Here is a 25,977-nt window from a genome sequence, read left to right as displayed (position 1 = left end):
GAGAGAAGCCCTGAGCGCAGTCGTGGCGCCCTTTGATTCGCTGCACTTTATTTTGGTATAAATTTACATTCATTATTGTTTGTCTTTGGATGTGTAGACCTCAATTAGCGTGATGGCTCCATTAAAGGGACCCGCGCTTCGTCTTTAATTATCACAACAAAACACCTAGTTCCAGCTCGGGGAGGAACGGGGCCCCACTCTGTCGACTCCAAGCAAAGGGTTATGAAATTTAATTAGCCACCGCTATCAAGATTTGTGGCATTCAAATTGTTCAGAGTTTTCCCTCGCTTTGATCTGCGCTCTGCAATCCCCTCGATTTTTGTCCTGATCAAATGAGAATAAAGAGGCCCGTGGTGGGGCTTTGGCGTCCCCTCTTCCATCTCCCTTATTCCTTTACCTTATCCGCTTTCTTCTTCTCTTCCCCTCTTCCCAGGCAAGGTCAACCTGTTTATCCAATCACGACAGGGGGGTTCAGACACCCCTACCCAACTGCGCTCACTGTCAACGCATCCATGTCAAGGTGAGTTAGACACAAAGTGCGCCAGCACCTTCACACTCACTTCCTCCTCACTCATCTGTCTGCGTCTTATCTGCGCACGTCTTCCAGAAACGTCTCCCTTAAGGAGACGCTCGCGCTCGACATCGGCGTGTTCAAAAGGCCAATTCTCCAGTGCAGGAAAGGGGCTCCAGCTTGCATGCTCAAATATTAATTATATTTATCATTTTCTAATGAGGCCCCTGAAGAACGTTTACCCCCGCCGCATGTCAGGCAGAGCAGAAATGAAACGGAGGGGGCATGTCCTTGCTGCGAGTTGAAGCAGCCAAACAGATAAACAAACAGCAGCACTTTGAAGGTGACACCACCACGGGAAGCTCCGGTCGCCTCCGTCCGCCCCATTAGGGTCTAGTTCAAGTGCCGCTGTGGACATCAGGGCTCCCGTGAGAGGAGACGAGTTTGCGTGTGTGTGTGTGTGTGTGCGTGTGCGCGTGTGTGTGCGCGTGTGTGTGTGTGTGTGCGTGTGTGTGTGTGTGTGTGTGTGTGCGCGTGTGTGTGTGTTTGTCATCTTGAACACGTGTGCTGGTGTTTTTACTGGTGAGGAATGCATCTCCTCTGCGTTGGGTTGGATTCTTCAGGCTCCTCTGGTCGCTGCTCCTCTGAAGCCGAGCTTGAGTTTAATTACAGCCTGATTGGAAAAGCAGCTCCTGAGGGGCGGCTTGTTTAGTCCTCTGTGACAGTGATGGATCATGTATGCAAAGAGCCAGCAGCTGAGAAAGCACGGCCTCTTTTAGGCAGGGGCCAGAATTAACATATACAGTTTTTTTTTTTTTTTTGTAAAGCTACAGCTTGAAAAATCACAAAAATGATGAGTAAAACCATTCCTACTTTTTACTGAGATGCGGGTGAAAGTGCCGCAGTAACAGCGTCGCCCCTCCCCTCCTCCGCCTGTTGCTGCACACTGCAGCTGGCTTTTTACTCACAAGGTACACAAATAATGTCTTTATCTTTTCGGTGTAATTCAAAGTAAAAACAGCTGCCCCTCCCCAACTTGTTGCCGAACACAGAGGAAGGCTTCTGTACTTTTGTCCTGTGGTGTGTCTGATGCTGTGGGCAGGAAGAATCTCCAGTAGCAGTCAGTGTTGCAACAAATCTGAAGAGGCCTCTGAGTGACAGTCTCCTGATGCTAACAGCTCGATTGTCTGGCCAGCAGAGATATTTCAAAGTAGCATTGTTAGCATGCACTGCTAATCCACCTCATTTGCTTTTGCCACTCCTCTTTAAATCTGTCTGGCCATGTGCTGAGGAAGCCAGCCAGTCCACTGATTTCCCTCTCAGTCTTCGTTGCCCAACAAGTTTCAGGTGCAGACAGTCAGTCCGTCGGATGGCAAGCCTGGTCGGACGTTGGCATCTGGCAGCAGCATCCCGGCCAAGCCGAGCTTTAAGCGACTGCTAATTTGCTCCCTTAATGACAGCCCCTACTATGCGATCATCTTATTTCCAGTGCAGCTAATTGAATATACTGACTGGGGGTGTGGGAGAGGGGGAGGGGGCCTGGCCATGGGGGAAGAGCTAATGCCCCTGTGATGAGGCCCCTAATTGAATTAGTATAACTGAATAGATGGAGAGCTCTGGGAGTTCTCTGCAGAAGGAGGGGAGGGGTTTAAAGCCCATCGCTCCACCCTTCCAAAAACGAAAAAAAAAAAAAAAAAAACTCCTCACCAGAGAAGAACAAAACATCCAAAACAATCGGCTTAATTGTATCAAACCTCCTTTCATACGTAGCCTTCAGCTAGTTGGTTGTGTTCAAAGCAAAGCAAAACGGTCAGCGTGTTGAGGCAGCTCAGTCTGTCTGCAGCGAGCTCCGCTGACTGGAAGCAGAGCGAAGATGAGCCAAAGCCCGGCTCTTCACAGGGTTCACACTGGTGCTGGAAGAACCTCAAAATGATTGAAGTTTTTAAGGTTTGGAAAGTGCCTGATTTCTGTATAAAGTTCTTGAAAGTGCTTGATATTCAAACCGCACAATATGGTAATAAAATACACTCTAACATTTGATTAAAAGCCTGAATTGGATTATTTACAGATGAAACCAGATATTAAAACATAATAAAAATCCTGCAGTTTTCTTTTTTGTTGCGTTTTAGGTAAGTTAGAATCACCAAAATTATTTCTCTTTGCTAAGTGAAAGAAAACTCGGCGAGAATATTTCTTACATATATTTTTAGAACTTTCTCGGACTAGTCAGATGTGTAAGGTGTGTGTAGGCGAGACGTTTCAAAACAAAATTCTCTCATATTTTAGTGGACCTTCTCCCTGCGGCATAATGTAGAATATTATCACAAGACATTATTAATAACAGTACTAAATAATATTGCATAATATGGAATTAAAACTCTCTGCTTTAGTTCATTAGCACTGCTTTTTTTCTCCAAAGTGCGGCGCTGGAAAAATTTGAAAATGTACATTTAGGCCTGCCACAGTAAGCAATAATTCAATTAGTTGCGTGATAAATTAAAACAAGCAAGATAATTTCACTTGCACGATTGTTTTTTCATGTGTCTGGACTGGATGACAACAGTCTTCAGTCTGGTGCTTTTGCTCAGATACTTCGGTATCCATTTTATTTGTTGTTTCAGTTGTCCTGCAGTTTAAGTGTTATATATGCGGTAGCTTATTGAACGTTGAGAGGATGTACTTGCTTTATTGTATCAATTGAAAATGGTCTCAAAATGACAGTATTACGGTTTATCGCAATACCTTCTGGGCCAATTTATCGCCTATCAAAAGTTGTTATTGTAATAGGCCTACTTACCTTAAAAATACCTTAAGAGTAATTGAATTTTACTGTGGGAAAAGTTTACGAACCCTGTTCGTTCAGTCAGGAGTTAGGATTGAGGGAACGGCGCTGATAAGTCGTCCTGTAAAACGATCCATTCTGGTTTGAAAGGAATCAGAGAAGTAGAGAGGAGCAAATCTGATGCATTATTTTGATAATGGGGTTGCAGCCAAAGCTTGTTCCCCCTCATTGTGTTGCTGTGTGTGTGTTTGCGTGTGTGTGTGTGTGTGTGTTGGATGTATGTGGGACAGGTGGGTGGATGTGAAGACCATTTCGTCCCTTGTGATCAAGCCTAGCCCTTTGATATGTCCTCCTGTCATGCCGCTTCCTTCCTCTCTTTCCCGCGGAACGGCCACATCATTATACATTAAACAAGCGCAGGGGGCTACCGGCAATTAAGCTAACGCTCGGCCTCACCGCGCCGGTGACCCAATCCCCCATTTGCCCCGCCTCCACCCCCTCTCCCGACAGCCATTCTTACCTTTTCAGATTGAGACGCAGAAGCCCCAGGGTTGCTGGGCAGGTGGGGGTCTCCACTGCCTCTATATGTTGCTTAAATTGGTCCAGGCTGCCGCTCGCTGCTGATGAGCCTCGATGATGATGACGACGACGATGATAATGCCCCGGACGCTTCAAAGGGACGGCCGTCATGTTTAAACCATAACCTGGGCCACGCGGTGGCTGCGGGGTGGAGGGGAGAAGGGTGGAGGCAGCGAGGGGACAAGGAGGAGTAGAGAAGAAGAACAGAGGAAATTTTAACAAGTGCACAGAGAGCGAAGGAGGGAGAGAAAGGAAAACGGAGGGAGCGGAGCAAACGCGGGCCCTAATGATGGGCGCTGTGCAGCCACCGCCGCCGCCGCCATGCTCCCCATCAGCCGATGACGCGGCACAAACACCGGCGTGTCAGGGATGAAGGGAGGAGAGGGGGAAAGGAGAAATGGAGGAAAAGAGTTTGATGGGAGGAGGAGGTGGGGTAGTAGCTGTGGTACTCCCCTGAGATGGCCTCCAACAGAAACTAGTTGTTCCTGGCGAGTTCATCCTCATCATTATATTCTGGCTCGGAGCCATGCAGCCAGACACAGTCGGATAATGAGCTGCTTTAACAAAAAAATAAAAGAGTTACTCCTTCGTTTTCTCCTTCATCCTTCTCTTAAATTTGTTTGGTCACGTGGAGGCCTTTAAACGTACACATGAAGATATAAATATATTTATATATATGTACATGCACACATGCTCAGATAATTAGCTCCACACACTCTCTGTGTGGCTGGATCCGGGCTGTTAAATCGCGTTAAATCGTTTCTTAAATAAGAGTTTCTGTGTGGTGGACCAGTTGGAGATTACGAAACCGTGATGGGAGAGTGAGGTAGATAAAGATGGCAGCGGTGCTGACGGGGCCGAATTTGCAGAAAGCAGATGGAGACCCAAAATCTGGAGCGATAACTAGAGCGTTTCTCCTACTCTGCAGGATTGGCTCGACAGGAGATAATCGCTACAGATTTGCCATCCAAAATTTAGGCTTTTCTTTTTCAGTACGGAGGTTTTTGTGCTTCTCCCACATTTCTACATTTTGTCCCGTTTCAACCACAAACTTCACGTCACCTCAGCAATCACAAACTTCAGTGTGGTTATTGGGATTTTATTGGATGGACCAACACAAAGCAGTGCGTAATCTGAAAAGTGTGGCACGCATTTGTAAACTCCCCAAAGTAATGTTTTTGGAGAATCAGCTCTGTATGAAATTACAGCTCCAAGTTTGTTTTTGTCTTGCACATCCACAGACTTTTTGGCTGTTCTTCTTTGTCAGACTGGATTAGGAGCAATCCATTTCCAATTCTTAGCATGGATTGTTAATTGGACTTTGACTAGGCCATTCTAACACATGAAAAACGCTTGTTTTATTGTCCTGCTCAAGTCTTTCTGAGCACTCACGAGGTGTTTTTGCATGATTGCACTCAAGAAAATAAAAGAAAGCATTCCCACATCATGATGTGACCATCGCTGTGCTTGATGGTGGCAATGGAGTCTTTTTTACTTCTAAAACATTTAAATGAGACTACATTTGACCTCTGGCTATTTATAATAAAGTTTGTTGATAGATTCTCCTCCCTGAGGGACTCCATCACTTCCATATGCAAAAACATTCTTCATTTTACTTCCCCTTCATAAATATACACCATTTTGTGTTGGTCAGTCATATAAAAACCTAACAATGTACATACATAAATGTTTTTTTTATTATTATTATTATTATTGAATTTTATTTAACTCGCTTTTAAAATGTCATTGTGTCTCTGTTGTCCTCTGTTCCATTTTAATGACAGTAACTAAACGCTGTGTAATCTTAAGATTAAAAACAAGTCCAGTTTTAGCCACATCTGCATTGTGCTGTTTGTGCTCCATCTCCTCATTTCATCCGTGTCCATTCTGACGATTTACACAGTCTTCTGTCCTCCAGATTCCCCCCACACATGGTGCCCCCCCACCACAGTTTGCACACCACGGGCATCCCTCACCCGGCCATCGTCACGCCCAACGTCAAGCAGGAATCCTCCCACAGCGACATTAGCTCACTCAACAGCTCGTGAGTAGCCCGCCCCGCGTCCTCGACTCTCCCCGCGTGGCGGCGCGCCCCGTCTCACTCCGCCCGTCCTCTTCTGTCCCCGCTTTTTAGGAAACAGTCGGACGCTAAAAAGGAGGAGGAGAAGAAGAAGCAGGTCCACATAAAGAAGCCTCTCAACGCCTTCATGCTCTACATGAAGGAGATGAGGGCCAAGGTGGTGGCGGAGTGCACACTGAAAGAAAGCGCTGCTATCAACCAGATCCTGGGGCGAAGGGTAAGTCTAGAAAACGTTCCGGCCTGGGGAATATGGTTAAGAAATGCGACTCAGTCGTACCTGAATCTTGAAGTGCGGACGGTAATAAAAAGTCCTGACATGTTTGTCAATGCGCAGTGGCACGCCCTATCGCGGGAGGAGCAGGCCAAGTACTACGAGCTGGCCAGGAAAGAGCGACAGCTCCACATGCAGCTGTACCCCGGCTGGTCAGCACGAGACAACTATGTAAGTTTTTAGGTTTACAAGTCGTAACGGCCTCTTCTTTCTCCCCTTTGATTTGTTTTGGTTTCGCAGGAAGAGTGTTTCTTTGCTTTTCCCTCTTACACACTTAGGACCTCAGATTCTTCTTCTGTGTTTCTAAAATGTGACAGACTTATTAAAGTGCAGCCTGTTATTGCATGGTGGAGCTTAATTGTCAGCTGTGTGATAAATGTGCGAAATGTTCAGTGGGTTTTTCCTGTTGGTGAATCTTTTGGTCTGTTCTTAAGAACACCAGAGTTCTGACACAACCTGGAAAAAATTTAATTTAAGGATTTCCAAAGTGTGGATAAGTAAGAACTAGCACAAAAAAATCTATTTTCATCCCTTTATATGGCATCTGTTTGTCCATCTGTCCATTTGTCCATCCATCCTTGCATTAGTTTGTTCATTCATCATGGATTCTTTATTAGTCTTAGGCCTCGTCCACATGTGTCTGTGTATTTATACAAATGTCTCTGCCACATCTTTTAAAAAAAATAATAAAGAATCAGTTTCAGAAAATGTTCCCCGACAAATCCGCTCCAGAGCATTGTTTTAAACATGCCAAACCCATAGGGGGCAGCGTAGCACTAAGCTAAGACTTGTCAGCCAATCAGATTGCTTCAAAGCAGCCACAACTTCCTGTTCATTTGTGTGCAAAGATATGTATGTTGAACTACTTTTAAACGGATTATTAGAATACAAAGTTAACATAACAAAGTCACCGTTGAACATCAGTTGGGAATCGTGTCAAATCAAGTGTGTAAATAAATTGGCGCATTATTTGCTGCAGACTGTAATGCGCTGGACCATACGTCTCCGTTTCCACACGCAAACGCAAATATGAAGTTTTCTCAAATCTCTACTTTGGTCAGAATTCTTATAAATAGCCATTTGTAGTGAAATAAACAGGTTTTCATGTGAATGAAAAGCCAAAATGCATAAAAATATATTTGTTTTACCAGATATCCAAGCATGTGTGACCTAGGCCTTAAATTTGTGTCAATATCTGCAGCAACTGATCATAAAGCTCCTGTTTTATAAAGTGGGATTAAATGGTGCAAGTTACTATAAGCTGCAATACATTTTATTTTTTTAGCCTCTACAGCTTTTATTGTGTTGTTTCTTCCCCATAGTGTCTCTAAAGTGAATTCTTATACCAACAACGAATGCATGTTTTGAGATTTAGTAACGTAAATGTCTTGTTTGCTGCTTGTTTGGAGCTTCGTGTAACTCCCTCAACTTGTCCCAACACCTCAGCTCATGAGAAACAAGACATTATGGTTTCCAGTAGGCTTTCACGCCGTCTCTAGGATATACTTCCTGTCTATTTTTATGTTGCTAAGGTGGATTTTATCGCCACCTACTGGTGTGGCATGCCCACTGATCAGAGTGGACGTGTGTTATAACTGAAGCATCTGAGGAAAGTTGGACTCAAATGTATCTCAAGCGTCTTTCTGAGTTTATAATCATGACCTGTTGTTATTTGCAGTCTGATTATTTTATTTATCAAAAAAACAAAAAACTAAGATATATTTTCGGGTCACAGTATACAGTTAACAAAACTATGTGTTTGGATGAGCTTGACTATTTGACTATGGTGGATGTTTTGCAGCTTGGACATTTTGTTCTGACACATAAGTGCCAGATTATTCAGTTTCTGCATGCTGCTGACCAGGGCAATCTCCTTCCAGCAGCTGTAGAGAAATCTGTCTGGCTAAGCAGAAGCGTGTCAAAATGTCTAGCTTTTAACAGAAGAAAATCTGGAGGGAGGTGGGGGGAACAAGATTACAAGAAGAAAAGAGGAGAAACAGACAGCAAACAGAGAGAGGGGGAGATTTTTGTCTGGCCTGCAGTGGCTGTTACAAACCGGAGGGCAAAAACACAGCAGAGAGAGCAAGAAAGGGGAATAAACAGCAGAGAAAGAGTGAATGAATAAATAAGTAAACACAAAGATGAGTCCTATTCTCTGTTTCATGTTTTGGGCATTCTGCTATATAATAACTAAGGTTCCTGTCGGTGTCTATCTCTTTTTTTCTTTCTATTTTTTTGGCGGCTAACCAACAGGGGAAAAGGAAGAAGAGAAAAAGGGAAAAGCAGCAAGCAGAGAGCAATGGTAAGTGAGCTGCAATTATCTCTTATATTAGAAGAACCCCATCATGTGTCAGGCAGATGTGACATCTTGCAAGATAAAAGTCAAGCTTGTTTTTTTTCCTGTTATGTTTTTTTTTTATATATATATTGTGCCTGCCTTTTTTTTTTCTTTTTTCTCGGTATAGTTATGCTACCCAGTGCAATGTTTAAATGGTAGAGTTGCTTGTAAACCCCCTCCCTCCTCTTCCCCCCCATTTTCCCCAGCTCTCCCTAGCTAATAACAACTGAATATGCATGACCCCCTGTAGTCCCCCACTACACCCCCCTCACCCACCCTGCTTGGGCTCTTAGCCCCCTGGTATTTTGATATGTGTTTTTTAAGAACTTGAAGCATTTTGAAAGCCATTAACTTTGGCAGAGTTGTGTGCTTGGCCCTGTTTTTATAATTTTATATTGCCTTTGCCCTGCAGATCGACTGCACTACTGTGCCTTGTTGTCTGAGTGTGTGTGTGTGTGTGTGTGTGTGTGTGTGTGTGTGTGTGTGTGTGCGTGTGCGTGTGTATGTCCCAGAACCGTGCATGCGTGTGTGCTTCATGCTTGCTTCCATGCATGCTCTTCTTTTGAATAAAAACAAATCACTTACATCTTAAAATTAAGGAGGTTTGCTAATTCTGTTATTTATTTATTTATTTTTATATCCATCTCTACTCTTCTGATTCATATTGTGAGGACGCTGTGCCGACTTGTTATCAATGTATTTTGCGCTCGTTTTGGTGACGGATTTCTTCTTGAAGGCCTCTCTATCTGTTCTTTTTTTTTTCAGAACACAGAGAATATTTTCCAAACCCTTGCCTTTCACTCCCTCCGATTACAGGTGCTAATGTCATTTTAAGTATCAAATTACTAACTGTTTCTTTGATTATTTTCCTTTTTTAAAATCAATGTATGTGTATGGGACGGGTTTTACCTTAAATTCTTTATTCTGAAATATGCTCTTTTTTTTTTTTTTGGCTTTGTTTGCTGCTTTCTTTTCCTAAAATGTCGATGTTCTTTAAGCTAGGCTGTATCTCCATATGTTTCTATTTTTTGGCTAAATCACAATGCAGTGTGCTTGAGGAAGTGATAGATTATTATTGTGAAGTAAGGGCTTGGGACATCAGGGTAAACCTCCTTAATCTATATGCTTTTGGTAGCTGCCTTTTTGCCTTTCTGACAGGCCAGCATGAGTTTGGCCATCTCCCTGTTTTTATAAGACGTATCCACTCAGACATGGCCTGGACTCAAACAGTGTTGTACTTCTACGACTCAGAAAGTTGGAAATGGGCTTGGACTTCTTATAGGCATCAAGTTTTTTAAAAAGTGCAGTTTTAGTTTTCCCAAATACTTCTGCATGTGTCAAACTCGAGGCCCGTGGGCCAAATCCAGCCCGCCGAAGCTTTTTATGTGGCCCTCTAGTTTCCAGACTAAACACTAAATGTGCTTAAATATTATGTTATCAATCAAATCAATGCAGTTTTTATCTGTTTACTGCCAAGTTATATCAATCAGTCCCTCCAGTTTCGTGAGAATTATCGTGGAAATTTATGCAAAATCAACAAATCCCCGCATTTCTTTTTTCCGCTAATAATTGTTAAAAACTTTCTTATTTGCACTAAACAACTGCCTCAGTCTTAATTGATGTCGAATTATAGCCCATAATCTATACAACGAGTAATAAAAAGTCGCATTTACCGTCATAAATAAGCGCAAGTATCGCAAATATTTCCAAATTAGTACCACAAACACAAAATCCTGGACGTCCAGGAAAAGAGAATCATCCAAAAACTCAAGCGCGTTCTCTCATTTGCACAAGAAACTACCTTTTTCAAAATAAATACTTAAAATTAAACCCCTATTGTAAGAAACACAAATTCAGCTGTTTGGAAATATTTCTGGTTGCAGACAACTCACCAGTTTTTAAAACTATTTCTGTGCAGGCTGGATACTTGTGTAAGCAGCTAAGCTAATTAATCCGCTAATGTCAGCTTGATGTGCTCACATTAATATGCAAGTAAAGAGCAGAATGACAAAAAGATTTAATATCCCAAAGGTATTTTAGTGATTATTTCTGCTTCAGTCTGTGCAGGATTATTATAATTGCAGTAACGAATGTATTATTTGGCAGTAGTAAGAAGGATTTTTTGGGTTTTAGATCACTCCATGCCTGCTTTATGAATGGATAGAGCCTTTGTGACTTTGTGCTGCTTTTGCTTTTTTGAAGCCGGTCAAACTGTTTGACTCCAGGTCTAAAGATGAGCTTCCCTCTTGAAGATCCAGCCTGTTGTTAATCCTTCCCCTGGCTGGAGCCAAGTCTCACTGCTCCCACTGTCTAGTTTTGCCACCTGCAGATTAAAACTGGTAGCATCTAACAGCAAATTAATCCAACCTGCATTTATTTTTGTTTTTATCCTTTTTAATCTGTTAAGACCTATCCTAAAATCTGCTTTAACTTCCCTCAGAGTTTACAGAGAAGGGATTGCTTCTGTAATGTGTCTTGATAGCTTGCATGCTTTTGGGTTCTACTAATTTCTGGTACAATGTCATTGACTTTATGCATATTTGATAATGGCCTTGTGGGGTTTTGGAGCCACTGCTTAGCTTCACAGATTCACCGGTTTTCTGTCTTTTTTTTTTTTTTCTCCTTTCTCCTGACTCTCTTGTTTTACTGGTTTCGGTTCTCTTCCTCCTCCTCCTCCTCCTCCTCCTCTGCTGGCTTCCCCTTCCCTGTTGTGGCATCAGACCTGAGCGCTCCTAAGAAGTGTCGAGCGCGCTTTGGGCTCGACCAACAGAATAACTGGTGTGGCCCGTGCAGGTGTGTATGGTGTGTGCTTGCACTGGCCAGGGCCAAGGTGAAGGCTGGGGACGTGTGAACGCTGGGAATGCCTCCTCTCGCTCTCTCGCTGCTCGTTTTATTTCCCTCTGCGCCTTCCTCCCTGTCTGTCCCGCCTGGCTATTGTGACCCACCCAGCTTCCTCCAGCCACGCCCTGCCGGTCTCTCTCTCTCAGGGTTCTTGCTTCCTGTTTGGGGGAATACGTGAGTGTTTGTTTCGGACGAATGACAGGTTTGCATGAAAGTACGAATAAATATGCAAGGGGAAGCGGGGAGGTTACTGCAGAATACTTTATAAGCCAAAAAACTGGCAGGTCGAGGCTTGGAGGATCTGAAGTCCAATAGTTTGGTCCAAATGGAGGTTATCCTAGTGTTGCCAGCCTAAATCTAAGCCCTGGCTGTGTTTTTTTTGTCTGTGTAATGACATGTACATTTTCTTTTTTTGTTCCTTTTTTTTTTTTTTTTTTTGTCTGTTTGTGTCTACCTCTTTGGCTAACAGATGCAAATACCCCAAAGAAGTGTCGTGCCTTGTTCGGGCTTGACCAGCTGAGTTTATGGTGCAAACCATGCAGGTATAACTGCTGTAGTCCAACCGGGAGGAAGACATCCACACTGAGCATCTTCCTCCTTCGTTAATTGGCTCCAATGTCTTCCTAAAACACGTGCTGACAGATGGAAATCTCTTTTTTTTCCCCCACCTGCTCCTATAAAATTCCTGCTCAGCTACTTTTTTCTTTTTTTTTTCCTGTTGAACTCAGTTCAAGCCCAGCGGCAGAAAATGAATTTCACAACCGACTTTATCTGAACGCGGCATCAAGGATTTTTTTTGTTTTTTTTTTTTTTTATGTATAATTTGCGGTGATTCCATAAATTATGGTTGAAATTCATTTTCTGCCCAAGCATTTGATGACACCCTCCCTTCTTAACTGTCGTGTTTGTTCTAATTGGCAATGTAATGCTTACAAATTTAGCCCTGCTTTCCTCTGAGGGCCTGTTCAGTGACACTCTTTTCTGTGCCCTCTTCCTCCTCCTCCTCTTCCTCCTCCTCCTCCTTCTCCACCTCTTCTTCCTCCAAACTCCTCTTCAATAACCCTTACTTAGTCCCTACCTGTTGTCTTTCTGTTCTGACACAAGCAGTCTTTGAATTGGGGATATTTTCATGGTAGGTATTTGTTTCTGCTAAGTAACGACCCTTCTCTGTGTCTCCCCGCTTGCACCACGGTCATCGCAGTGTTTCATCCTCCTTGTTTTCCTCATTCGAACGGATGGGCTCGGGATTAAAATGGAGTCCGTGAAACGAAAGGCGAATTCTCCGGGGTTTTTTTTGCTCAAGCCTAGCCGTGAGCTTGTCGCCGCCACGGCGGGTTTTTTAAAAATAAATGAATAAATGTTTCCGTATGATCGAAAAAGGCCAGAGCTTAGAGCCCCTCCCTCACCTATTGCTGCGCTCTGCTGGTCAGTCGGCTAAAATGATGCGGGAAAATCCCTGGATCCTTTAGGCACGGGGAAAATTAACGGCATCAAGATTTTATTTGAAAAGCTACTTTTACAATCACTAAAATTACCAGTAATGTTGGAACACAACCCAGAGCTCTCCATTTCCCACCTGCTGCTGCACACTACTCATCAGCTGGCTGAAAAAAAGACCTCTGTAGCTTACAAGAAAGGAAGGAACATTTTGAATGATGTGAGATGGAATGGCACTAACAGATTTTCTTCTGCTGTAAGGCAGATAGATTAGCACGGTACCCCTCCCCTACCTGTTGCTGACAACTGCAGGTTAGCTAGCAGAAAGAAACACTCCTCCATTTTTTTTTATTTTTGCTTGAAAAAATATATTGGAAATATTTTTGGATGTATTTTCACAGAGAAACATCTGGACTAGCTAATGAACCAGCTAATATAAGCTTTAAATTCTTATATTATCGTAAGAACTGAACAAAAAGTAGCTATTCTTCACTATGAATGCTAAAAAATATCACTAAATTTAGCATGCTTTTTATATATATTTCTATATGTTAAAATATATGTTATTTTTACAAATATTTATAAAAAAAAAATAAATGATTTATATTTTTATAAATATAAATCACAAAAAATATTTTTCTTATTATTTTTTTTGTGCAAATATTCTACACACAAAAAAAACACATAACTGCAATATTAAAATGTCATTGTTGCTTTTCTGTTTTAAAATAAATGAGACAGTGCACCCAAACCCAAGTTAGTCTTAGAAATGTATTCATGTACCTGTCTGTCCATGCATCCCACTCTCCCACCTCCATCCGCTCCCCTGGGCCGTTGTAATTCCCTTCAGTCCGACTCGCAGGTTATCAAACATCGGGCATTACTGTTGGAAGAGCAGCAGCAATCGCGAGGTCGAGGGATCGAGGAATCGAGGAAGTGCTAGGATCCAGTCAGAGAGGTTAAAAGTTCTCTCTGGGCTCCATTTCCTAAAAGTTGCATCTCATGTAATTTCCCGAGAGACGAAGAGAATCAATAGCCTACACAGGAACATACTATAAATCAATACGTCTGTTAAAAAATGGATATTAGCTCATTTGTTGCAGTTTGACAGACAGTTACAGAGAGCGTCGTGTGCACGTAGGAGCAAAACGATACGTTTGTTTTTTGATTCGCGGTCGATGTTCTGCCCCATCTAGAGCTGCGGTTTCAGTGCGGACTGCTCCTAAAAGCCCATCCTCACCGTTTACTTGCATGCCTGTCTTTCACTCAGCATGTGGTCAAGGTTTCTGTGTGTAATCTTTTTTTTTTTTTTTTTTCATTCCCAAGGTTTGCTCTCTGCATTCATAAGAAAAAATATATATATTTCCTCCTCAGAATTACAAGATGTGATTTAAACAAACAAACGGCTGGATTTTAAAACACCTCGGCCTGTTTTTACCTTCTGTGTTGTTGCCGGTAAGACTTAAAAACGCCCCGTAGCTTCTGGGATAGAGATAAGAGCTGAGGGAGAGGGGTCACTGTCAGGGTCAGCGTAAAGATGAGGTGGGCTGAGATTCCCCCCCCCCCACCCCCTGAACCAAATCTGAGCACAGTCTTCACAAGAGAGCCACCACAGATAAATACAGCAATCCAAACTCTCTCGACTCCCCCTCACTTCGGTGTTTTAGACATCGCTTTCCACGTAGCGGTACCGGCGTGGCCTCGGGACTCGGCATGCGNGGGGGGGGGGGGTTTCCCGACCTCAGGCAGGAATCTAAACACGATGTCTTGACCCCTAAACTCGTATTTGTGTCTGTAGGCCAGATTTAGGGCAGCGAGGATAGTGTCGACTTTTTTCGGTTGTTTCTTTGGTGAGTGGATCCTTTAAGACGAAGACTAGATAAGAGACTAGTCCAGCTTAAAGCTAAACCCAGGTTCCTGGTCTTACTCTCAACTGGCCATACAGAGTTTTTTGCTCACCAGAATGACCGTAGTTATCAAAATATTATAAAAAAAATTGTAAAGGAATATTAGATTTAAAAGATAATCAATCACTCATATGCATTTTATAACCCTCCATAACTGCTAATGTACTAACAGCAGAGCTAATTTTCTGTTTAGCGTTTTAGCGCTTTTGCTAACTTTGAAAACTGTAAGCACTTAGCTTTCTTTAAATGTATTTATTTTTTTGATAAATTCTTAAGCGCTAATTTATGTGGCTGTTTTGTATAAAATTCAACATCTGTGTTGAAATTTTGGACTTATGGACTTATTTGGACAAAATAAGTCCAACCACTTATTTTGTCCAATAAGTGGTTAGACAAAATAAGTGTCCAACCACTTATTTTGAAGTGGTTGGAGACCGTTTACTCAGCAGCTCTGTTTCCTCAAACAAGAAACAAACAGGAACAAAATAAAACACGGACAGGAGGAAACAAGTTGTAAACACAAATACCATGTCTAAGCATTATAGAATATGCAAATTATAATGTCAAAATTACATTGGTGCTAAATGGTTGTAGTCTTTAAAGGGCAGAGACGTTTTGAATTGAAGTTAGCGCCTTACCATTAGCTTCCGGTAGATACCATGTTGGTGTCGTGCCTTAGCATTTGTGGAACTGAAAACGTCCTGGAAATGTTTTTTTTCCCACCTTGTTCCTCTGGGGAGAACATAAGGTGAAGGCAGTCGTTCCTCTATGGACAGAAGCGTTAGCGTAGCTAACTTTTCCGTTAGCGGTGCCGCCACTGGATTACAGCAAACAATCCCTATATGTAATTGCCAACCAGCTTCATCCATTGTTTTTTTTTTAGTCTTAAGTCATAAAACATTTTACCCAAATTAAAAGATCACGTTCTATCTTGTTCTTGATTGTAAGGACACTGATGTGTAGTTTGGGGACAAGTTACATAGGGTTTATGCTAAATTCAGGGAGCAAACCTGGTCACCTTTAATCTTCGTTCATCCTTCCTGTTTGTGTTTTTTACTTCCTTCCTGCTTCCTGCTATGTAATCTTTCCTAAATGTCTGTTTTCGATGGTGTAGTACTTCTACCACCTTTCCGTAGCTTAAAGTGTATGAAGCCACTCAAGTACACCACAGCATTAGTCGCATTTTACCAAACATGGTTTGGTTAACTGCTGGATGCTGAGGTGTATTTAAGTGAGCTTCAGTGCTAGAGGAACACAGAGTCCTACGGTCCTGAAAGTGTCTTTCTCTCACCTTGTCCCTCAGGAGAAAAAAAAAGTGCATTCGCTACATCCAAGGTGAAGGCAGCTGTGCCAGTCCTCCCTCTACGGACGGAAGCTTACTAGACTCCCCCCCATCCTCTCCCTCCTCCGTGGTTCCCTCCCCCTCTCCGAAAGAGTCCAAACCTCACACTGAACAAATGCAACCTCTCTCACTGACTATGAAACCGGCCCACCAGCCACTCCACCACCCGCACCTCCTGGCTGGGCCCCCACCGCCATCTTTGGTTCAGCTGGAAAATTCGGCGGCCGCCGCCAGCAAGACGCCCAGAGGCGCCTCCTCCCACAACGGCGCTCTGGAGCACAGTGACGTCTCGTCCTCGCGGCAGCCGGGCTCCTCCGTGGCGTCCGCCATGATCCGGCCGTCAGCTTCGCTGTGTCATTCCCACTCGCTCCTCCCCTCCACGGCCCCCCAGCCTCTGTCGCTAGTGACCAAGTCTATAGAATAATCTACCTTCCTTGTTCTCACACACACTTTCTAGGTTTTCTCTTTGCTCTATTTCACTTTCAGTCAATTTTCTCTTTGTTTCTTTGCCACCAAGGCTTTGAAAATTTATTTTTTGTTTGCTTTATTGAAGTTCATTGGTCAATATTTGACCCCTCATTATCAAAAAAATCTAATTATTATAAAGTACAATGAGCTGTAGTATAGCTTTGTGAATCTGCCAAAATTTTTATGAATTTTGTTTCTTTTGTCTGGGTTTTTTTTTTTTTGTAGCGATAAAACAGTGCAAACACGAAGAAAACTAATCTACTTCACTTTCGAAACGTTTTAAAGACAAATATAAAATAGGTAGGCTAGGTTATTCGACAAGCCCTTTTTCCTGAAAGAGTTGGTTCTTCTTCTTTATTTGTATTAAATACGAGCCTGCGAACCAATCATTCAACATCTGTTCGAACTCTCAGAGGGGTGCGGGGGCTAGCGGCTACGCCTCTCTGGGGAACAATTTTAATTGTGATGTTACTTGTTGTTTAAATGTACAGAATATCGGGGAGGGGAGGGGTGATTACTGTGTTAAATATGCATTCTTCCACTGCGTTGTCTTTTTTTTTTTTTTTCTCGTTTACCTTTTGGGGCGGAGTCAGGCAAGTTTTGGCGGGTTCGACAGGAAGAGGGCGGGGATCGGGTGGGGAGGGGTCAAGGGTTATAAAATTCAAAAATGTCACAACGCTAGGACCAGTAGTATTTATTGCTTTAGAGATTGCTTGTTGTATCTTGTTGTGTCTCTTTTTGACCCTATTTTTTTGTTTCTTGATACATTGTACAAATGATTTTTTCTTAAGCTAAACAACTATATGAATGATCCATTTTTACAAGGAGGATTTAAAATGAGAAAAAAAAAATGCAAAGCTTTTGTTATGGTTAGTTTTTTTCCCCTCGCTGAAAGCACCCAGATTTCACTTGTTCTGTGTAGATCTCATAAACAAGAAGTATGCACAACTTCATTTCCAGAACCGCGTCTATATAAGCCATTTTACACGCAAAGGAAGAAAAGAAAACTTGAAATCAGGCAGTGGGTACCGTGTCTTCAGTGGAAAAAAGTGTTTTAAAGCCCTTCTTTTTTATTGCACAGTCACATCTCTCAGACTGTAGATTCGTGTACAGATTTTTCTGTGCCAAATTTTTTGTGATAATTTGCCCTCAGCCCCCACCTCCCCCAGTTTTAAAACAAAAAGGAAAAAAAAACACGCTGTAGGAATTTTTATTTTTTTTGTTTCGTTTCGTTGTTTGTTTTTATTTTAATTTTGATACCATTCTTTGCTGTGACGTTACATAGAATTGCTATGTATGTAGTATAAATGTTGCTATAACAAATGTGTTTGGTAGCAAATTGTCAAATATTAAAATTTAAACTTAATAAAAAGACGGACATCATACTGTACAAACCCACGAGGGCCAAAATTATGTATATTAGGAGGTTCATAAAAAACTATTAAATACAAAAAAATACACAAACTGCCACTTTTAAGTACACTACTACATATAGGTAGATAGAAAAAATAGGCATGTTGATGTTGCAAGAGGCTGTAAAAAAGCTACAAGAGAATCATCCACTCGGTGCCATTGTAGTTGACATGACGCGACTGTAATCTGTCGATTTCTTCTCTGGTTTATTAAGATGCTAATGATAAATAGTTTGAATGTTTCCTTAACGGCTGTGATGTTCCTGTTCTATTTTATGCTCTTATCTTTTTGTTTGTTTGTTTTTTTTCCTGTTATTTTAAATGGTTCTAAAACCATGTTTTTTGTAATGAATAAATGTTTATGCTGTACAGTCTCTGTAGCATGCAGTTCTGTATTAATAAAAGCAACTTAGTATGTGCACACCTGCGTTTTCTTCTTATTCGTTCCCTCCATGGTCTTTGACCTGCCGGTCGTTGGGTGTCTGGTCCCAAACTTTAGCGGTTACTGGGTGGGCGGCCATGTTGGAGGATTTTCAAACTCTTTAAAGTAATGCAGCTGCATCTCACTCGTAGGGTTTAAGTCTTTGCAATTCAGAGATGGATTTGCTGGTGTGCTTAGGATCGTCATTCTGCTGCATAACCCAAGTGAACTTGAGCTTGACGTCACAAACTGGACATCTGGCTTCAGGATTTTCTGCTGGAGAGCAGAAGTCATAGTTCCAGCAATTACATCAGGACATCGAGGTACTAAGAGCAGCAATGCAGCCCGTCAGACGATCTCCGATGACTGTTTTCTGGAATACGTTTAGCTTTAAACCCGATGTAACTGGAAGAACACATTCCAAAATGTCGAGGGACCAAGACCAAGACCTCTTTGGCAAATTTGAGAAAGAGCTTTGTGTTTATACCTTGAAACTCTCCCATGGATGTTGTTTTTGCCAGTTACTCTCTTATTGCTGATGCTTGAACATGGACCACTGCAGTCCTTGAGATGTTTTGGGTTCGTTTGTGACTTCTTGGATAAGTGATCAATTTGCTAATGAGAGTAATTTTGGTAGATCATCTCAGGCACTCATGAGGTTCACCACTGCTCCATGTTTCTATGTTCTCTGTATCAGTGGCTAATGTCTCCCACTTTGGTTTCCCCTAATGACCATTTCCAGATTGATGTCAGAATCTTCTTCTTGAATTTCTTTAGATCAGGGGATGATGTTTAGCCCACTTAATTTTTTTTCACACAGGTTCTGTTTAAATGATTCCTTGTTTCTGAATGTCTGGCAGTAACTAGGCCATGGCTTCATTGTTTTGAATGGTATTTATGAACGTAATTTTTGTCTGATCATAAATTTTGTTTGATGATTGGTAACATTTAAGCGTGAGAAAAAAGAAAATCAAAAACAGAAGAAATCTTAAGCAGAAAGATTTTTAAAAAATATTAATTTTGAGTTTCCAACCAGTTGGTCACTTATTAACAACAATCTGTATCTGGAGTCTCTATTTGTATTAAGCTACTAACTCCAAGAATTTTACAAATTTGGCCCTCCAGCACAGGTGATTGATGCAGATCGAGACTTACCCACAAATTAAAATCTCCATCAATCCGTCGTCTCATCTGAGACTGGGTCAATGGGTCTTGGATGAAACTCCCATCAACGTCCTGCAGATTATTCTTAGGAATCCCAAAGTCAGACGGGTTTATAGTCCATCCATCGAGTTCTGGGACTTTCTCCAAGTGGGATGTGCCTGGAAAACCAAAGGAAGGAACCCAGCAGCCATCCTGCAGCACATTTCAGTAACTTCTATCAGGGATGTCGTTCTTTGGGTCTTGATCCACATCTCATGACCACAGGTGAGGGTCAGAACCTAGTTGGACCAGTAAATCGAGAGCTTCGATTTTTTTTGCTCAACTCTTTCTACACCACAACAGACCAGAGCAGCACTCATTTCACTGCAGATGAAACCCCAAGTCCTCTGTCCATCTCCCGCTTCATCCTGCCGTCACTCGTGAAAAATACACCCAAGATGCTTAAACTCCTTCACTTAAAGCAGAAACTGACCCCCAGGTTGGTTCTCAGCCTTTTTCTGGTTGAGAGCCAGAACCAAAACCTCAAACTAAGATGAGCTAAATCTCATACAGGCCGCTTCACACTCAGCTGTGGACACTGGTGGTTATCATTTTTAATTATAAAAAAATATATACTGCACAAAAAAATGTGTCTTTTAATAACCATGCTTTCTGCATTCTCTTTAATTTCATAGTGAATAGAACTACACCAGTCCAGTTTCATTTACTTAATGAATCTTTTTATTAAATTTGGCTAAATATAGCAAGAATTTTTGCAATGATTTACACAATCCCTCTTCTTAAAAAGCAAAAGACAGTCTCATTTTATTTATCTAAATTACTGCACGCTTAGGGTGCATTCACACGGCAGCCCTGCTAAGTTCACTTTAATCAAACTCCAGTTTGTTTTTTGAAAAAGTCCAACTTGCTTGGGGAGGTGTGAATGTGCAACTCCGATATGAACCAAAAAACTCAACTCTGGGCCGCCTTAAAAAACGTTGATCTCAGCTCTGGTTCTGTTCGCATATATATTTGAATGCTAAGCCTACAGGTGACCGCTCCAAAACCAGGAAGCAGACTACAGCACAGAGCATTCTGGGTAAATAGAACCAAAACAATTCTGTGAGTCTTGCACAAATGTGATTAATTGATCATGTTCTTTTGCCAAGACAAAAGTGAAATCTTACAACCGCTGAAATCTGACACTGCCCCATTTTTGCTTGCATTTTGTGAGGAAATAAATTGTCTTCTTTATATGTCATTTCTCTTCAGTGGTTCTTGGTGCAGCGCCACCACAGGCGAGGAGGTGAACAGTTTCTTCATAGGTTTTGGTTTGTTTGACAGCGTAGTGTGAAAGTGAACCACGTCAACTGAAAATGTATCAGACGTCACTATTCTGCGTTCTGATACGTGCAAGCGTCAAGAAAAACAACAATCATGGCGGACTATAATGAGGATTAAGTTGTTAATTTGCTGGCTCCGGTCGGATAACAACTTCAAAATCAGAAACTATGCTCCACCGTTAGCGTCCATGTTTACTTCCGCAAACTCTGAGCACGCTCTATGTGACGTCATTGCGCCCTCTACTGCGCATGCGGGACACTTTCAGGTCATTTGCAGTTGCACAGAAGCGTTGAACGATCACGGCATAAATAAATAAAAATATGTTTTGACAAAAAATAAATAAAAAATCAGAATTGAATCACTTCAGGCTGCAGTGTGAACGTAGCCTAATCTGTTAAATTGTACATCTGTGTACATACTCTTCAGGATAGCGAGAAGCCCTAGTTTTGGCTGAATCATCAGTTTTTCCTGCTATTAAAGTTTTCAAGAAATGTAACTTTTTTTTTTAAAGCCATCCAAGTAAACAGGACAGAGACAGCTGGGAGTTTACCCAGCAAGACTTTAGCTGAGTGGTAAAACTTTGGAGGGGGATGTTGTCCTTTCTACAGAAGGAACATGAAGGCAGCATGTGTAATGAAAAAATGAACAAGGCCAAGAACGGACTGTTGCAGAACCAAACAGCTCAGGGGACCAGGGAGAAACCTTTACTCATAAAGTATGACTTCAACAAAAAGAATGTGTGGGATAAGTGCACACTGTGCCAGGTGACAGTTCAGCACTGTAGTACAGCAAGTTTCTCAACATTGCCACAGCAGAAGGTCTGGATTCAAATATTATTAAAGCTTGATTTAAAAAGAGATTACCGGTATGTGCACAGTTGTATATATTTGTTAAATTAAATTGTGCGTTCCGACGCTTCTGTGACCCAAAAATCCCTTTTGAAGACGGCCTTTAATAAAACAAAAAATTCTTCTTATTAAACAAAAAAATGTAATAAAATGATTCAATATTCTGATTTTTAAAGCCCTCTGTGTAATTACTTTATATGTAGTTTTTCACTGAACTGAAGAAAGTTTTTAAATATATTTTGATTTACTGAATATCAGTGTGTATCTTAAACATTATCCTAAAATAACAATAAATCCCAATAAAATAAACTACAACAGAAGTAATAAAGTTTAAAGTATGCAGTGGAGCCTTGGTATTTTGTGTTAGGGACCACAAATACCAAACATTTTGAAATGCCTGGTTGCTGAAAGGTTCTATGCAAATAAAATTTGATTTGATTTTCATTTGAACTATCTGTGAATTGCTAAAATATACAAATATTTGAAACCCCCTCCAGAAACTGGATTATTTAATACTTTACACACCAAATATATCTTGATGTACATTAATACACACAGTGGAAACCATATTAGCGCTACCAGCAAAACTAACATCTACGCTCTTCTTTATTTCACTCCATGCAGAAACAGCCAATCAGTGCCAAGGAAAATTAATGTCTCTCCTGGATTGGCTGTTCCAAAAACACCAGCCAATAGCATGTCAAATAGCGTTATCCCAAAATATCTCAACTTCTAAGGTGACATTTGTTTCTGAATGTATTAGAAAAAGAATTCACGATTAGGCAAATTCTCTGTGAATATTTTGCAACGTGCTCCACAGAAAAATGTGTGAATACTTAACCGCAAATACACAGAGGTTCACTTTGCTAAACAACAATATGCATATTTTGTTTGACCATAGTCATGAGTTACAGAAAGAAGACCAAAGTGTAAAATAAACCTAACCAAAAGTTCATTTGAAAGAATAAACACAATCATTTTTATGACGTTTTAATGTGTGCAGCACACACATTTAAAGTGCTGCATTTATCTCTAAACAATAAGTCACCTTATGAGGTTGTAGGGTGCAAGGTGGCTCTGTTATGTGGGGAGACTTTGCATACCTAAGAGAAGAAACGACATGCTTTGATGTCAGCCTGGCATGGAGGAACAACGTTGAAGGCCATGGCTTCAGGCAAAAATACAAATCAGAAAAACATTGCAAAACATTAAACACATCTCTCGGTTTACACGAAACAAGAAGCAAAAGATCTTGTTTTGGATGTTATTTAAAAACTGAGATGTGAGCCCCTGACCCAGATCACAGCGGAAGAAGAAAGGCTTGAAGAACAGGCTAAAGAACATGGCAAAAACTCCCTCCGTCTCAGCTAGTAAGGAACAAAATGAAACATTTCCATGTGGCTCTACTGACACGGATGTACCTTTTCCATAATGAAGCCTGTCTTTTCTTCTCAATTAGGGTTTCACATAAAGTTAGAAGGGGGGAAAAATGGCGTTGCTGTTCAGTTTCTATGCTCAGACATGTGTCTTAAAGGTGCTTTTTAGTGTCGGCTATCTTTATGGGGAGAAAAAAAGAGTCCTTATAAAGCTCCTGGCGGATAAAATTTTTAAAAAAGGCCCGAATTGGATGGTTAGTTCAAAAGAATATGCTGAAACCTATTCCAGTGCACTGCAGCCCTGCTGTGACCCTCATCAGGGAAGAGCAAATCTTCTTTCATTCCCCATGCACTTTAATACGCCGCTCTCTCAGGAAGCCTGAATTGAACACAGCAATAGAAATTAGTGGCTCTAAAAGCACTTGAGTAATTGTTTGGGAATGACTGCAGAGTCAGTGGCCTCTGTGCTGTTCTTGAACGTGTTTCTGAGGATGTAAATGTAATGTAAAGATGTTTTTCTACATTCATGGATCCCATAAATAAGTCCATAAACAGATCGGTTTATGTCTGTACTCTCTACTTGGTCAAAGTTTGCTCCAAGGATTCACATTGAGTCAACCTAGAAATGATACTTTTTTTCTTGTTAAAAAAAAACAAAGTAAAGACACATTCTCTATTTGCTGAATATGGCAGTACACTTACTTCCCATTCTGGTACAGTGAATGCCCCAGTATTTGCAGGGGTTAGGGATCACTGCCAGCCACAAGTAGCTAAAATCTGTGAAAACTTGAAACCTCCCTTTAAGTCCTAAACGGAGCGCGATCCAGGTAAATTTGCAGTACCATAATCCCGCCACACGTTGCGCTATCTGAAAAATTCCAACGGTTTCTGAAAGGAGAGACGTTGCGCTTTACAGCCAATATCGGGTTATTACGGTAATTTCACCCCCACCGTAGCAGGGAGTGAAATTGTAGTTATGGATAATTGGGCAAATATATTTACAGGACATTTAAAGAACTGCGTACAATTAAAATAAGCAAAAATATCCAGGTGGACATTTAAATTTAGAACATAAATGGTTAAAAACGCTTATAACTGACCATTTTAAAAGTTCAAACACCAAATATGCCGTCAAATGCGATAATATGCGCAGTGGAAACTGTCATGGCACAACTACGTATGTTAATTTATCCAGCCTGTCCTGTTTTCTCTCTTGGGAGAACATCCAATCAGCGTCTTGGAAAATAAATGGTGCTTTAAAAATACTAAGCCAATAGCAAGTGAAGTAGCATTGCCTGTATGTATTCCAGGTTTCCAAGCTACATTTTCATGGAATAATTTAGATGTACTCTGCTAAAAAAAAAAAATTCCCAGTAATAGATGAATTTTTTGCAAATAATTTGGAACTAAATTTCACAGAAATCTGGTGAATATTGAACCGCGTAAAGGCCGACCTGCCTTAAGTCCTCAAGGCACCGTTAACTTTATATTTTGCAACCATAATGGTATTTTCTAAAAATGTTACATTTCAATATATTTTTTTTTATAATTGAATCTGTTCAGCTACTTAAACCCACATAATTCACCACAATAAGCAAGAAAGACCAGCAAGTAAACAGACTTAAAAACAAACATGGTGCCTAATATAGTATTGAAAAACTCGCTAAAATAAATCCACTCCATTTTGTAGCTCAATGTACTCAACAGTGGATTTTATTTTTCAATTTCACCTTCAGAAAATTCAAACTATCTGTAATCATTAATAGGAAATGTAACCTGAAAGAGTTTGTATAAAAATAAAATACTTTGCCAAAACAAGGGGAAAAACTTGTTGACTTCCAGAAAGCAAGAAAGAATAGTTTTAGAAATGTGTATTTTTGCACTTTCTGTTACTGTTTGAAACATCTGCTACTTTAAAAAAAAACTTTTTTTAGAAAAAAAAACATCCTTCTGCTCTGACAGAAGTATCTGTTCTACAAAAGTAAAGAAGAAAACAATATGAACAAAAGGGTATTTTGAGAGATTTTCTCTTCTTTCAAAAAAAGTATATTTTTATCCAAATATAACCAGTGCATTTACACAAAGTATTCAGTACAATTTGATTCTTAAGGACTAATCCACAGTGTTTGGGTCAACAAGGTCACCTTTCATAGTAAAACATTTGGCTCCATTAAAGGTAAGAGCCAAATTATGACTGCTGCACTGCAAAAATATTCTGGTAAAAAAGAACCTTGAAATTACCACTAAGAAGAGAATAATTATATATAGAAATACATAGACATTCATCCACAATAGGATTTATACAGCCACAACTTTACATGTTTGCTTAGCCTTCAAAAACTGAATGGAAATCAAAACAAGTACTGCACTCAGTGTATATTACTACGTTCACACTGCAGCTTGAAGTGATCAAGTTACGAGTTTTCGTCAAATCGGATATTTTTATTTATTTATTTATTTATTTATTTATTTTTTTTTTTTTTTTTTTTGCCGTTCAAACTTCCAAATATAAGCGACTTGTACGTGATCACCTGTGTGGACCAACGACCTGACAAGTGTCCTGCATGCGCAGTAGAGGGCGCAATGACGTCACACATAGCGCGCCCAGCGTTTCGCCAACCGCCATAAAGAGGAAGTAGTGCTCAGTGTTAGCGGAAGTAAACATTGACGCTAACGGTAGAGCTTAGCTTACCATTTTGAAGTTGTTGTCCTACCAGAGCCAGCATATTATTATCGTAGTCCTTATTATCGTACGCCGTGGTTGTTGTTTTCCTTCCCACTTGGACGTATCAGGACGCAGAATAGTGACGTTTGTCGAGTATCAGTGACGTTCAGGTCGGATGAATTCGACCTGGACTTTCGGTCACATTTGAATCG

The 25,977-nt window shown here is 41.0% G+C and overlaps 1 protein-coding gene across 20 annotated transcripts in view; it reads left to right on the top strand.

The window, feature by feature from the left end:
* tcf7l2 (transcription factor 7 like 2) overlaps window positions 1-18,389 on the top strand; it is a 107,328-nt gene extending 88,939 nt beyond the window's left edge. For 3 of the 20 annotated variants that reach the window (XM_008436835.2, XM_008436851.2, XM_008436842.2), the window contains 8 exons: window positions 434-520; window positions 5,776-5,916; window positions 6,007-6,169; window positions 6,287-6,394; window positions 8,462-8,525; window positions 9,327-9,377; window positions 11,282-11,354; window positions 16,050-18,389. In XM_008436835.2, coding sequence (XP_008435057.1) covers window positions 434-520; window positions 5,776-5,916; window positions 6,007-6,169; window positions 6,287-6,394; window positions 8,462-8,525; window positions 9,327-9,377; window positions 11,282-11,354; window positions 16,050-16,512 — 1,150 coding nt within the window. In that variant the 3' untranslated portion in view covers window positions 16,513-18,389. Of the gene's footprint in view, window positions 1-433; window positions 521-5,775; window positions 5,917-6,006; window positions 6,170-6,286; window positions 6,395-8,461; window positions 8,526-9,326; window positions 9,378-11,281; window positions 11,355-11,871; window positions 11,945-12,473; window positions 12,536-16,049 lie in introns of those variants that run through there. The other 17 variants (XM_008436839.2, XM_008436846.2, XM_008436852.2 and 14 more) reach the window with 13 other exon arrangements.
* The last annotated feature ends 7,588 nt before the right edge of the window (window positions 18,390-25,977 follow it).

The sequence above is a fragment of the Poecilia reticulata genome, linkage group LG19 (assembly GCF_000633615.1).
Source record: "Poecilia reticulata strain Guanapo linkage group LG19, Guppy_female_1.0+MT, whole genome shotgun sequence".
NCBI lineage: Eukaryota > Metazoa > Chordata > Actinopteri > Cyprinodontiformes > Poeciliidae > Poecilia > Poecilia reticulata.
Note: the sequence above shows the minus strand (reverse complement) of the source record. Positions and strands in the feature narration are given on the sequence as shown.